General features: G+C 41.3%; 1 protein-coding gene and 1 long non-coding RNA gene across 2 annotated transcripts in view; both read right to left on the bottom strand.

Annotated features, from left to right (window-relative positions):
- Positions 1 to 768: 768 nt before the first annotated feature.
- On the bottom strand, positions 769 to 4,165 carry LOC117511650. Its single transcript, XR_004561019.1, has 3 exons — positions 4,011 to 4,165; positions 3,791 to 3,813; positions 769 to 1,001 (listed from the first exon to the last, which is right to left on the bottom strand). It is a non-coding gene; the product is annotated as an uncharacterized LOC117511650 (long non-coding RNA).
- A 1,674-nt stretch (positions 4,166 to 5,839) lies between these two features.
- pa2g4b (proliferation-associated 2G4, b) overlaps positions 5,840 to 14,819 on the bottom strand; it is a 26,700-nt gene continuing 17,720 nt past the window's right edge. The window contains exons 10-13 of the mRNA XM_034172420.1: positions 12,898 to 12,992; positions 7,068 to 7,195; positions 6,816 to 6,869; positions 5,840 to 6,720 (exon numbers count right to left, since the gene is read on the bottom strand). Of these exons, the coding sequence (XP_034028311.1) occupies positions 6,661 to 6,720; positions 6,816 to 6,869; positions 7,068 to 7,195; positions 12,898 to 12,992 (337 nt within the window). The 3' untranslated portion in view covers positions 5,840 to 6,660. The remainder of the gene's footprint in view (positions 6,721 to 6,815; positions 6,870 to 7,067; positions 7,196 to 12,897; positions 12,993 to 14,819) is intronic.

Genomic DNA, 14,819 nt, shown 5'->3' with positions numbered 1-14,819 from the left:
TATAACTTTTTGTAATCTTTATGATCAGACAAATATAATGTGGTGTAGTTTTCAATTTGATTGAAGTATTTTTAAATTTTGACCCTCAAGTAATTCTTCAATTGACCCCTACATTGCTGCCTATTGAAAATTCAAGTGGGCAGTCATTTTATTCAAGAGTAATGTCTGTGTATTTGTGCCAAATTTGGTGCTTGCATCACCATTTGAAGGATTGTTTCAATTATCTACTGCACTAACAGCAGCTTCTTTACGGTCTAAGACTGTTTCCAGTCTCTCTGCTACACAGTAGTGCCGTTATCAACATTTAGTGGACTCCATGAAATATCAGTCTGGCAGTCTGCATGTTTTGTATCCCGGTGTTCAAGTTTCCATCTTATCAAATTCAGTGTTATCTTTGTTTTATTGTTGCACTCTTTCTTCAAGCATTCAGATTTTTTCTGTCATATTCATTTGGAATGTCCCTCCACTGCTATACCAGATTCCAGCCTGATCCAAACAGTTTTCCTTAAAATACGTTTGGAGAACAGATACTTTGACTTGAAATGCACCCCCACCCCTTTCTAATTCCCCCACCCCTTTCTAATTTTAAGTAAATGTTACAGCTGTATTTCAAGTAAATGTTAGTTAAGAAGGTAACCCAATTATTCCACACTACACATACCAAGAACTAGGATATTGAAAGGCATTTTGTATTTATTCTGAAAGTAGCCAGCACAGTTTTAAAAAGCACAGCTTGAAGTTTATCATTTGAAATCAAGAAGCTTAAGCAGCTTTGTTTTTGTTAACTTTTAATAAGAAATACAAATGACAAAAGCTGGCAATAAAAGGAGCTCAGAACATTCCAGAAGAAATGATCGCCATTCAGCTCATCTCCACAGGCTCTGTAGATGGCTCTGGCTGATGTAGACGACAGTCCTCAGAACTGGACTCTGAGACAGCAACATGACATCAAGACCGTTTACTTAGACCTCTGCCTCATCTTTCTCCTTTTGCGCTTCAGCCTATAGTTGCCATGAGAACACCAAGATTGAGAAATCCTTGCACATTTGTACAAGTTTACACATACATACACATATACTCGTGTGTGTGTATATGTGTGTATATATATATATATATACACACACACACACACACACACACACACACACACACACACACACAGTGAATAAAATAAGTATTTGAACACCCTGTGATTTTGCAAGTTCTCCCTTTTAGAAATCATGGAGGGGTCTGAAATTTTCATTTTAGGTGCATGTCCACTGTGAGAGACATAATCAAAAAAATGGCACAAAAATCTGCCCATAGGGGAAAAGGCCACAAACAGGACAATATCCGGTTGTTAAAGTAGAACTGCATTGAAATAAATGTGGTCAGATCTCAGAAAGAAATAGCTGATATGTATTTATAAGACCCTTATGAATGCAGTAAAGTAAATCTGCAAGCCCAAATTTGTAATTTAGCGAAGAAATCTTCATTTAAAAATGACAAATTTGCAGCTAAAATTTGGCCCTCAGCGAAAACTGTTTGTACATCCGGGTCATTGCAGTGACGTCCGGCAGAAGACGGAGTGCTCCCGCCTTCAGTCTGATCCCGCATTGAAATTGATTTTATCTGTTAGTAATGTTACTGTTATACACATCCTGGTTTCAACATCCAAAAGTAAGCTGCAATGAATGTGAGATACAGCTCTGCATCCTCAGATCAGCAGCGACATTGACAGCGGGCGACGTTCTTCCCCGACGCCTCGCTCTCTGCCTCCGCTGCGCTTACTGAGTCTGCGTACTCGGTAAATGCGGAAGCGGGCCACTCACATCGCCCCCGTGTCTGTTGTGCAGCCGGCACCATGTACCTGTCTGCTGAATGGAGGTGCAGCCAACTTGGCACAAATCCAGAGAATACACTCGCTGTTTTGATGCGGAGCGGCCGGTGACACCTGTTGCTGCAAGGACAGACTTTCCGCAGCGCCGCACGTCTCGGTAATCGGAGCCACAGAGCTCCGTGGCCACTGAGAGAGGTTTATATCTTTTTAATGACTTGGATTCTTTGCGGGTCCCGCCTCCGTACCCCGCGACAGTAACACCGGAGGCGAAAGACAGTAGACTTTCAATGCGACACCACTCAGTCAAACGGGCGTATGAAAAAGTTCCCCAAAATAATTTTCAAGCACAAATAAAAGAAATGTGTACTCACCAAACATGCCGCAAGACAATATGAACTTTTAAAAAAAGTAGATCCTTCCGTATAAGACAAGAAAAAGGTGCAGATGCAAACTGACGTAAACCCACAAATTACAGTTGGCGCACGCAATGCATGCTGGGATAGGGTCTTTTCCCTGACGTCTCGGCAGCGTCCCGGATGTGATGAGTTTTGCGGAGGGCTAAATTTTAGCTGTAAATTTGTCATTTTTAAATGAAAATTTCTCCGTTGAATGACAGATCTGGGCTTGCAGATTTACTTTACTACATTCAGAAGGACCTTATTTGTAAATATAACTCATTTTTTGGTCCAAAGATTTGACTGCATTTATTTCAGTGCAGGTCTACTTTAAGTGTGATGCAACGTATCATGTGATTTTTCAACTTCCGGCTCCAAACAAAAAAGGCGCGCTGTCATTAACATTGAGAACTGCACTGAGACACTCTGATCAGGCTGCACTTAAACCGTTGCACACAGACAACAGCATTAACATTGCAATATAAAACTCTTTGTATATTGTGCCTAAAACTCTCCTGGATATATTAATTGTTTTTTTAGACTTTGTTATTGCGTTTGTTTTATGTAAAAATGCCAGAAGATCAGGTCGTTTCTCTGTTATTTTCAATGGGAGTTGCTGTGAGCTGCGATCACTTCCTGTTCATGTCATTCAGGTGAAAAGTGAAGTTTGCACTTTAACGTCCTGTTTACTGTAATAAATCCGTCCATCCATTTTCTTCCACTTTATCCGGAGTCGGGTCGCGGGGGCAGCAGCTCAAGCAAAGCCGCCCAGACCTCCGGATCCACACACACCTCCCCCAGCTCCTCCGGGGGAACCCCAAGGCGTTCCCAAGCCAGCCGAGAGATGTAATCCTTCCAGCGTGTCCTGGGTCTTCCCCGGGATTTTTTTTTATTAACAAACAGACATATATATTTTACGTGTGCATAACAAAATATATAAAGTAAAAGAAAAAAGTTTTATTAAGTGTTCTTACCTTAGAAACAGACAAATGTGGTTAACGGAGGTGGAGAAGGGAGGGACAGAGGTTTGCGCACACTGTAAACACAAACTAAGCTTAAACTGTAGATCTTTAAAAGGATCATACAGACGTAACTTGAATTGTAAACTTGCAGGTCTTTGGACCCGGAAACAGATTCATCAAGTGATGCGTTACGTCAGTGTTTAACAACCGGATGGCCATAAAAAGCCACAAGCGATCCTTTGGATCCTTGAAGGGCGCAAACCGTGTGAAATAAAACTCCGCAAATTAGCGTTGCTACAGCGCAACATGTTTTGGTACTCACTCTTTGAAACAAAACAAAATAGAAATTTAGGTTTTAGCCATGCTCATGCTCCCCTGAAGCATTTACTAAAAGAGTCTGAAGGACCTAAATGACATGGTGAGATGCTGAAGAGCTTCGCTTGTTCATGTCAGTGACATATACATTTTATATACTAAAAGAAGAAAAAAAAAACCTGCAAGGCACACCTAAACTATCTGCAGAAAATCCATTAAAATCTGGACTGTAGAAGGGCAAATGATCACAAAGAGCTGACACGGTCAGTGACGTCATAAAATCTGTCGAAAAGTCTTACCTGCGCATGCGCTTCTTTCTCCACTGCGAACAAGAGACACGTTATTAGTGTGCGTATATATATAACATAATTGCATTCCAATCACTCTATTGATTTATTTTAAAGTTACACAAATCATAGCTAAGCACTTGTTTAAACCTTCCAGTTAGTTAGCTAACTAGTTAGCTAACGTAGTTCCACTTAAAACTTCACACTGTACATGCGGACAGAGAACACAAACCTTAGCTCTCATCCCGACGAGGATTCAGATTCACTGAGTGCAAAATGCCAGCGCAAAAGATTACAGCTCGGTTACTTTTAAACACGGTGATATACAGTAACTGTAAATCAAGCTCCGTCCACCTCGCTTCGTGTGCAGTCAACTCATTGCCCTTTTCTTCTATCGGTTTGCAAACCGATCCGGCGCATTACCGCCACCAACTGTTAGGGAGTGGAACATTAATGGAGTCTGACGAGATGAGGGAGGGGTAATTACACTAGATTTTTTTTAATTTAAACTTTATTTAACCAGGTTAGTCCCATTGAGATCAAGGTCTTTTACAAGTAAGATTTGGACAATTATAAACACTTTAACACTAGAAGGAGAGAGCATATCTCACCCATATTGGCCTCTCTTCATTGGCTTCCTGTTAATTCTAGAATAGAATTTAAAATTCTTCTTCTTACTTATAAGGTTTTGAATAATCAGGTCCCATCTTATCTTAGGGACCTCGTAGTACCATATCACCCCAATAGAGCGCTTCGCTCTCAGACTGCAGGCTTACTTGTAGTTCCTAGGGTTTGTAAGAGTAGAATGGGAGGCAGAGCCTTCAGCTTTCAGGCTCCTCTCCTGTGGAACCAGCTCCCAATTCAGATCAGGGAGACAGACACCCTCTCTACTTTTAAGATTAGGCTTAAAACTTTCCTTTTTGCTAAAGCTTATAGTTAGGGCTGGATCGGGTGACCCTGAACCATCCCTTAGTTATGCTGCTATAGACGTAGACTGCTGGGGGGTTCCCATGATGCACTGTTTCTTTCTTTTTGCTCTGTATACACCACTCTGCTTTTAATCATTAGTGATCGATCTCTGCTCCCCTCCACAGCATGTCTTTTTCCTGGTTCTCTCCCTCAGCCCCAACCAGTCCCAGCAGAAGACTGCCCCTCCCTGAGCCTGGTTCTGCTGGAGGTTTCTTCCTGTTAAAAGGGAGTTTTTCCTTCCCACTGTAGCCAAGTGCTTGCTCACAGGGGGTCGTTTTGACCGTTGGGGTTTTACATAACTATTGTATGGCCTTGCCTTACAATATAAAGGGCCTTGGGGCAACTGTTTGTTGTGATTTGGCGCTATATAAAAAAAAAATTTGAAAAATTGATTCAATCAATCAATCAATTTTTTTATATTGACTTTATATTGACAATATATTGACTTATATTGATTGACTTTCCAATTCTCCTAAGATGCACGCAAACACAGGGAGAACATGCAGACTCCACACAGAAAGGCCACAGGTGGGACTCGATCCCATGACCGTCTCGCTGTGAAGCAACAATGCTAACCACTAAGCCACCGTACTGCATAAAGGGACTCTAAAATAAGTCTCGCTCTCTTCCATCGACACGTGTCACTTTGCGAGTTACAAAGTCTGAGCAACATATGGGACAGGCTCAGTGACACCCAACAAAAATTTAATTACATGAAAGCAGGGAATTTGTAGCAATGTTTTACAACATCAAGCCCATTTCTGCCAGTTGGACTAAAATAAATAATCCAAATTTTTTAGACTGTTAGAATTAATTACATCGAGTCATAATTATGAGACAGTCAAAATTAAGAACATAAGCTAATTTTATACTACACTTGATTTTTTTTTTTCCAGCTGGTGATGAGATTTCCACAGAAAGTACAGTAGTAACATTTAACTCTGACAGACATGCCAGCCTTCTTGACTGTGCAAAGTTGAACTTAAATCAGAAGCATGAGATCGGTTTTATAGCTCAAACTTGCTTATGCCTAAACATTAAGGATTACTGCTTTGTGTTAACTGACAAAATTCATAAATCAAACCACACAAATGATGTCAGGAGGCTTTTAATGTTTCCAAAAATAGTCTCTGAAAATGGGATTTGTTTTACAAAAGCATCCATATATTTAACATTTATGGAACTCTTATGTAAACACAGACTGTCACACTCAGCAGTGACACCAGAGGACTGAACGCTGATCCCATGGCAGGAGTTCTAGTAGCCGCAAACAGAATAACGAGTTCACACGTTATGTTACTCAACCTGAAAGCCTTCAGTCATCAGTGTTAGAAAATGTTAGTTGGGTCACCTGGAGTCCTAGCAGTGTACACAATGTCCGAGCAAACTCACTTGAGACAAGTATGAATTTAGCTGAAGTCAATAGTTATGATTGTAATGTATGATTATGCCATGTGATACCATGATTAAAAAAAAACAAACAAAAAAACAAAAAGGAAAAAAAAAAAACAGTTAAAATTCACTTATTTCAACGGATTCAACTGATGTTACAATGGCACAACTGTGCACACTGTTCTCCCTGTCTGCTACTTTGGGGGAAAAAAGGGGGAGGCCAGTCAAACGTATCCCCTCGCACAAATGATCCTCTCTCAAAGTGGAACTGTAAAAGGGGGAAACCCTGGCCTCATGGGGAGTGAGATATACTAAGGACATACAGTGTATTTTAGGTAGAGTGACAGATTTTAGGAGCGGCATCATCCCACACTGACATCAGTTAGACTCGGAGGTATTCACAACGGCTACGTCTGCAAGTGCCTCAGACAGCAGGGACAGAAGGATGCTTGACGTCTGTTCTTTGGGTCATCAGATGCCTGTCAGATATTCTTGAAGACAGAAAGGTGAGCCTGATGGATTTATTCTGCAGTTTCAGTCTCCACTGGCTGTCCTGTTGCACTCTCAACAGTCTTTGTGGCCTTAAAATAAATTAAATTAGAGGTTGAAATGGGAAAGAAGCATTTTCAACAGGTACTAACATTTGTTTGATTAAAAATAATTTCTTATAACTTACCTTCTTTTTCTTTTTTTTCTGTGCCTTGCGGCTTACTGAGCTCTGCAGCAAAGCCTTTAAAATAAAGGGAAACAAAACATCCATTTTCATAACCACACAATGGCCAATACTCAACATGTCAAAACACAATTACTATACTTTGAAAATGTCAGGTCGGTAATCAGCCTGCCATAACAGTCCCATTATACCAACCCTGCTTTCACAGGCAAAGGACAAAATACTCCATCAAATAAATGAACACATGTATTTTACCTTCAGTTCCGGGTCATCCACTTCATGTTCAGACTGATAGAGTTCGGGCTCAAAAAGGCTGTTTGTGATTCGCAGAGGTCCATTGGCCATGAGCAGCACAGTGAACTTGAACTGAGCAACAAATTCACCTTAAAAAACAAAACCACAATGAGCTCATCAAAAGGCCTGCCACAATAATTACACTGTTGCTTATTGTACAAGATATGGGCATGACATTGATCATTTTTGCTTACTGCCTATTGCACTTACGTATGTTTTACAAGAATGCAATCAACATTTTAGCAAAGATGCTAACACAGCCTCATGTCGATCTTGTTTACAGTTTTGGTTGGTGTTTTATTCATTGAGGATATTTTATTTCTTCACATTCCAGTTCATATGCCTGAAAAAAATCATTCATATCATATATCAATCATAAAATCATTGCAGTAGAAAGTTGAAGAAGAGAGTGCAGGCAGGGTGGAGTGGGTAAAGAAAGGTGGCAGGAGTTACTTGTGACCGAAGAACATCAGCAAGAGTGAAGGGGAAAGTCTACAAGATAGTAGTGATACCAGCTATGTTGGATGGCTTAGAGATGGTGGCACTAACAAAAAGACAGGAGGCGGAGCTGGAGGTAGCAGAACTGAAGATGTTCACATTCTCTTTGGCAGTGACAAGGACAAACAGAATTAGGAATAAACATAGAGGGACATCTCAGGTGGGACGGTTTGGCAGGGTTTGCCTTTTAGAATAAATAGTTGTGTCCCTTAAGGGCACCAAAATCTGAAACGTTTGGTGCCCCTCAGAAAAGTTCGGTACCAAACCTACCGCTACGCAGCATAGCGGCAAAGCAACTAGGGGGGTCTGGGGGCATGCCCCCCCACAAAATTTTGATATAAAAGAATGAAAATTGTGCATTCTGGTGATATCTGGGGCAGATTTGGGGTGAAATTATGGAAGAACAAAAAACGAAAGAGATCCGCACAGCCAGTTAGCTCCCAAACAAGCCTTTAATAACACACCAAAGGTGACGTTTCGGGCCTCGCCCTTCATCAGACAGGATGAAATTATGGAAGGGAATTTGTGTTTTTGGAGTAATATTTTCTGAAATTTCGAAATTTTCTAACCTTGTCAGAAGCTGAGATGAACCCATGCCAATATGCACAGGCAGATTGGCATGGGGTCATCTCAGCTGCCGATGTTTTATTAAACATCCAGCCCATTAACAATCATGGCTGCCATGAGTGTTGATTACACTTGTTGTGATTACAGAAAATCTATTAGCAGTCATCATGGTCATCTGCCATTCTCTGCAGCACTTCAAGGTGTTCTTCCTCAGAATCAGAATTAAGCTCAGAATCTAAGGCAGCTCTTCCCTCAAAAACTCTGTCATAATTGTGTTTATAAACCAGTCACCATTTGCTTTTATTATACATCTGTGTAGTTAATAAATAAAATAATCTTCACGGATGATTTGCTCGCGCGCACGTAGAGAAATATAAAAAACTCTCCGCTGGCTGCTGTTCGCTCTTCCCTCAAAAACGCTCCATTTGATCTGTGTATAATAAAATGCTGCATTACAAACAGAGAAGAACATTTTTTGATGACATTTTGTGTATGCGTCGGTCTCAGAAAGTCAAATTCTGCGCAAATTTTGTCCAAATTTGATAGATTTCTGTACAGTTATGAAATAAAAACGGTGGATTCCAGTCGGGAATGCATGTCTAAAGAGTTGTGTGCCTGCCCCCAAAGTAGGGTGCCACGGGTTCCCGGGTAACCGCTAAAATCGAACCCTGCGGTTTGGAGAAAAAGGCAGAGAAGGGAGACTGAGATGGTTTGGACATGTGCAGAGTTATATAGGGAGAAGGATGCTGAGGATGGAGCCACCAGGCAGAAGGAGAAGAGGGAGGACAAAGAGGAGGTTTATGGATGTACCGAGGGAAGACATGTAGGTGGTTGGTGTGACAGAGGAAGAAGATACAGAGGACAGGGTGAGATGGAAACAATTTATCTGCTGTGGTGACCTCTAACTGGAGCAGCTGAAAGAAGATTGACAGCTCATTGCTGTTTGAAAGGTTGGACCTCAATTATGTTACCGTGTTACTGCCATCAAATGTTTTTAAAATGACAATTATAATGTTAATCATAATTATTTTTATTATATTAGTTAAGTAAAGTAGTTATTGTGACAGGCCAACTCGGTCATTAGAAGAAATCCTTAGTATTAATTCACAAATATATCTGTCATTTGCTCCTTCCTATCGGCACAGAACAGCACGCTAAACAGAGCAATTCCCAATTAATCCATAATTGAGTAAACCGGTGGAGTGTGGGTAAGACCAGCGTGACCATCTCAAAATTACCACAGCAAACAAACTGGTAACGTGGGACAGGATGACCAATATATTTTTTTCACCGAACAGTTGTTGTAATAACAGGTGGTTTGGTAGTGGGTATTAAAAACTATGAGTGGCATTAGGGATGGGTATTGATAAGATTTTATCGATACTGATACCATTATCGAGTCTGCTTATTAAGCCGATTCTTTATCGATTCCCTTATCAATACCTCCTGTGAATTTTCTGTGTACAAAAAGTAGGCTTTACAGGTTTTCTCTGTTAAGATTTTATTGAGTCTTGGTAAATAAATATGAAAGTGGTCACTGCATCCTTGATCTCTGGGACAGGTTCATGCAGGAGTCAGCAAGACTGTATTCAAGACCTTGTTTTGGTGATTAGGGATGTCTTCATGTATTGTAATAAATATTCCAGAGAAAGGCAAGAGCTTCTCTAAGAACCTGATTAAATAAAGATTAAATTAAAGTGGGAGGGGGAGGTGTTGGCTTTTTAAATACTTGAAAGAATACATGAGAGGATTCAGTACTGCTATAACGGACTGATGCAGAAGGTGGCAGCAAGGCAACAATAAGGATGCCAGCTGCCATTAAATGCCATAGAAAAAGAGTGTGTTTGGTTTATATTACAGGAGCGCGCTTTGAGGTCGGAGCGCATTTCTGCATTCACAAAATGCTTCAAGAAACCACAAAAAGGGAATAAAATTACCTAATTTATTCATATTTGTTGTCAGTTTGGGTAAAATGTTAGACTCAGACAGATTGACTGATTGATTGTGGAGCTACTCTTGTTTCCTCAGTGGAGCGTGCACAAGGGTGCATTTGATTTATATCACAGGAGAGGGTTTGTGCATTCACAAAATGCCTCAAGAGGTGTTGTCAGACTGGGTAAATCTTTGGACTCGTTCCCATTGATTGTGCAGCTAATCTCGTTTCCTTAGCAGAGCACATGTGACACAAAACCAAATAGGGCTGAAACGATTAATCGAGTAATGCAATTCCAAAAAGTGTTTGAGGCAAATTCTTTGCCTCGAAGCTTCGTTTAAAGCTGTAGTACATATGCCAGGCCTGGAGGTGGCACTGTAACACCCCCACAAAAAACCGAGAAGACCATAGAGCATGCCCATAACTAATGTAAGCGCTAATCAATGTAGCAGGTAATGCTACAAGTTTACAAAGCCACATGCTGAGTAAAATAAAGCCTTTTAAGAGAAAGGGTCTGAGCTGATCATCTGAAACGGACTTATTATGCATTTAAAGTGTGTTTTAAAGCAGTGTGTTTATATATATATATATATATTTTTTTTTTAAACGTGGTTTGCTCCACTGGCTGCTCTCCACCTCCGCAGATGAGAAAAAAAAAAAAAAAAGCCTATATTCAGATTTGATAGTTTTTATCAACAGGCTGTAGAGTTAATTTATCAGTGCAGCTGTTGTGGAAATATTGCACTCCACAACCGTTTTTTTCAAAGGCTTTGTTATTCGCCAAGTATCTACAGAAAACAAGTAATTTGACTTCAGTTTGAGCTGCTCTGTACGGCATGTATAAATATACACTAAACACTGAATAAATCACAGTAATAAAAAGTGTAAATGAAATGTGCAATAAGAAAAAAAAAAAAAAGAATGTCCTGTCCACAGACTGAAGATTTCACAGAGCGCCTGGGCTTATGGTTTGGCAAAGCTCCAAAACTCTTAATAGTAGTAAGTCCCTTCAGCTGCTCCCTTGTTTGCACTCGGGGTCGCCATAGAAAATCCAAGGTGGATCTGCATGTTGAATTGGCACTCAAAAAATCTTAATAATGTGAAAAAATAAATAATTACCTGGGAAAACAGAGAGAGAGGGAACATCTAAAACTTAAACAACTTAAGTGCAAACTTACAAGTGCAGAAGTCCCAGAGAACAAAGACCAGATAGACAGGAGACGGAGACAAGAAGAAGAGGAGTGTCTCTCCCTTATTTAGCAGGAGTAGGGGAAAAACTACAGAGGATCTTCAGATAGCACAAAATCCCAGTTTACTTTAAACCGGTTAACACCTTGAGACAGAAATTAGTTCACCTTAAGGACTGGATCCCTAGTTACAAACAGAGCAATGTAGTGTATTCTATCAGATGTCAGGAAAACTGTAACGAACACTACACAGGTGAGACTAAGCAACCTTTACACAAAAGGCTATACCAGCACCGCAGAGAGGGCGCCAGTGGACCTCAGTCTGCAGTTCATCTCCACCTTAAAGACACTAACCACACGTTTTAGGACAAGGAAGTTAAAATATTAGCCAGAGAGAAGAAATGGTTTGAGAGAGGGGTCAAGGAGGCATTCTTTGTGAAACGTTTGAAACCCAGCCTTAACCGGGGAGGGGGTCTGAGACACGCTTTATCCCCTGTTTACAATGGGGTACTCAGGTCAAAGCAGTTTCAGTCTTTTGTTCATGGTAATGAGTCATTCACGTCATCAGCAGAGTCGTCAAGGGAGCCATCAAGAGAGGGTCCGTCCCATCATTAGGATGGACAGCTGCCCTGTCATTAGGAGGGTGCTAACTAGAGCACAATAGGTGCTAATTAGAGCTTTTGTTTAGTCACTAGCCTATAGCAGTCTGCCTCTCGGTAGGAGGGGTCTGGTTAGGTTTAAAACTCCAGCTTTTGTGACTTCTGAGTCAAGACAGAAGTCAGACCACCAGAGCAAGAATTTTAGCTGAGGAAGCTTCTGCGATTTGAAGCGAAACGTCCTCGTGTCAAGCAACCCAGTCCAGTCTCTTCTCTACTATGGAAACCACCTGGACAACTGACAGCCTACACAGAAACATCCAAAACTTAAAAATCTGCATGATGGCACAGCGACATTGTGCCATTGCTTAGGGAGAGCCTTGCCACTACTGATATTGTTTAAAAATACAAAAGTACTTTTTCATCCGATTACTCGATAAAATAATCAATAGAATACTTGATTCCAAAAATATTTGATAGCTGCAGCCCTAAAACCAAATGTATTTTTGTCATGGCAAGTGGTCAGAGCCATTTTCGAACACCAGCTAGCTTAATGTGAATTAAAGAATAACTGATAAGGGAATCGTTAAGCATAAAGACTATTGATGTTGGTGGATCAAATAATTTATCGATTCTTAACAGGAACTGGTTTTCAATACCCAACCCTAACTGGCATCCCCACCGAAATTGACCAGTTTCTTCAAAAATGTCCCAAGTGTTTTTGTTTTTTAACAGAGCAAGGAATTTTCAACACAGCATACCCTCCTTTTAGTTTTAATGCTTACATGAATTTACTCTGCACACAAACAAAATTATTTCACAAAAAAGCAAAAGTTACCAGGGTCAAACAAAATAAGCAAAAACAAAAAGTATTAAATAACCCCCTCCCATCTTAAACACACACACACACACACACACACACACACACACACACACACACACACACACACACACACACACACACACACACACACACACACACACACACACACACACACACACACACTCACCCTCTTTCTCATGTAGCACATTGAACAGCTGCAGCAGCTCATGTTTGGCACACTCCACCACTCCCAGCCTGGCCTTGCCCTCATCTTCAAATGCTCTGATGAGTCAAAACAGACAAAACACGAGAAAGTGGAAGTTCAGATGTGCATTATAATAGGGTACGATACAAAAGTTCAATGTTGATATCTGCCACAATGAGACCAGTGGAACATTAATCTGGAACATTCATTAGACCTGTTTAATCAAAATGAGTTTTACAAAGAATGCTTCCTTGACACCTCTCTCAAACCATTTCTTCTCTCTGGCTAAGATTTTAACTTCCTTGTCCTCAAACATGTGGTTAGTGCCTTTCAGGTGGAGATGAACTGCAGACTGAGGTCCACTGGCGACCTCTCTGCGGTGCTGGTATAGCCTCTTGTTTAAAGGTTGCTTAGTCTCACCTATGTAGAGCAACCTTTAAACAAGAGGCTATACCAGCACCGCAGAGAGGTCGCCAGTGGACCTCAGTCTGCAGTTCATCTCCACCTGAAAGGCACTAACCACATGTTTGAGGACAAGGAAGTTAAAATCTTAGCCAGAGAGAAGAAATGGTTTGAGAGAGGTGTCAAGGAAGCATTCTTTGTAAAACAGTTGAAACCCAGCCTTAACCGGGGGGCGGGTCTCAGACACGCTTTGTCCCCTGTTTACAATGGGGTACTCAGGTCAAAGCAGTTTCAGTCTTTTGTTCATGGTAATGAGTCATTCATGTCATCAGGAGAGTCGTCAAGGGAGCCATCAGGGGAGGCTTCCATCCCATCATTAGGAGAGTGCTAACTAGAGCACAATAGGTGCTAATCAGAGCTATTGTTTAGTCACTAGCCTATACCAGTCGGTCTCTCGGTAGGAGGGGTCTGGTTAGGTTAAAAACTCCAGCTTTTGTTGGCTTCTGGTTTATTCTTCTCTACAAAAGTCAAGACAGAAGTCAGACTACCAGAGCAAGAATTTTAGCTGAAGAAGCTTCTGTGATTTGAAGCGAAACGTCCTCACGTCAAGCAACCCAGTCCAGTTGAAGATTCAAGCTTCTCTACTATGGAAACCACCTGGACAACTGAGAGCCTACACAGAAACACCTGATCATCAATGCCATCACCTGCTGAGGTGATTGGTAGCAAAGAAAACCTGCAGTGTTTCGGCCCTTCATGGCACATGATTGCCCATCCCTGGTCTACTGGTTAAGTGTTGGGCTTGAGACTAGCGGATCCTCTGTTCAAACCCCAGCCTGACCAGAAACTCACTAAGGGCAAGGTCTTTAATCCCAGAGTTGTTCCCAGTGTGTAGTGAGTGCCTTGTAAGCCGGCACCCTGACATTGGTGTGTGAATGGGAGTCATAATTGTAAAGCACTTTGAGCATCAGATGCAGATGGAAAAACGCTATATAAATGCAGCCTATTTACCATTTATTATCATCTACAAAAGAGGTCAGTGGCCCGTGGCTCTTTAACCCCTCCATAGCTGCTTCCAGTACCTTCAACCTGTACAGAGAATTTTATTTTACTCCGTAAGTGGCAGCGTCTTTTAAGTTGAAGAGGTTTCAGACCAAGTGACATAACTTTGCAGGTAACCAATCACATGGAACATCTGGGTGGAGCAACTGTCAAGCCACCTTATCGCTTGTTCACACCACGTGTGCATGACTGACGTGCACACGTGTCACAAACGGCAGCCACCGGTGAATAACCAAAACCACTTATGGAAGGAAATATTGTCTCCTTTGTTCCTCTGTTTGTTCCATCCTCCCACACTGTATCCAGAGAAATCAAAGACACAGGGCACGGCTTCCTGCAGCAGTTCATTTGTTCTGATGAACTCCAAACATCCTTCGGGAGTTGGCTTCATAACCTTGATATAGTCCGTGTCAACAAAGTGCTTGCTGCACACCTGCGAG

Source organism: Thalassophryne amazonica, chromosome 6 (assembly GCF_902500255.1).
Source record: "Thalassophryne amazonica chromosome 6, fThaAma1.1, whole genome shotgun sequence".
Lineage (NCBI taxonomy): Eukaryota > Metazoa > Chordata > Actinopteri > Batrachoidiformes > Batrachoididae > Thalassophryne > Thalassophryne amazonica.
Note: the sequence above shows the minus strand (reverse complement) of the source record. Positions and strands in the feature narration are given on the sequence as shown.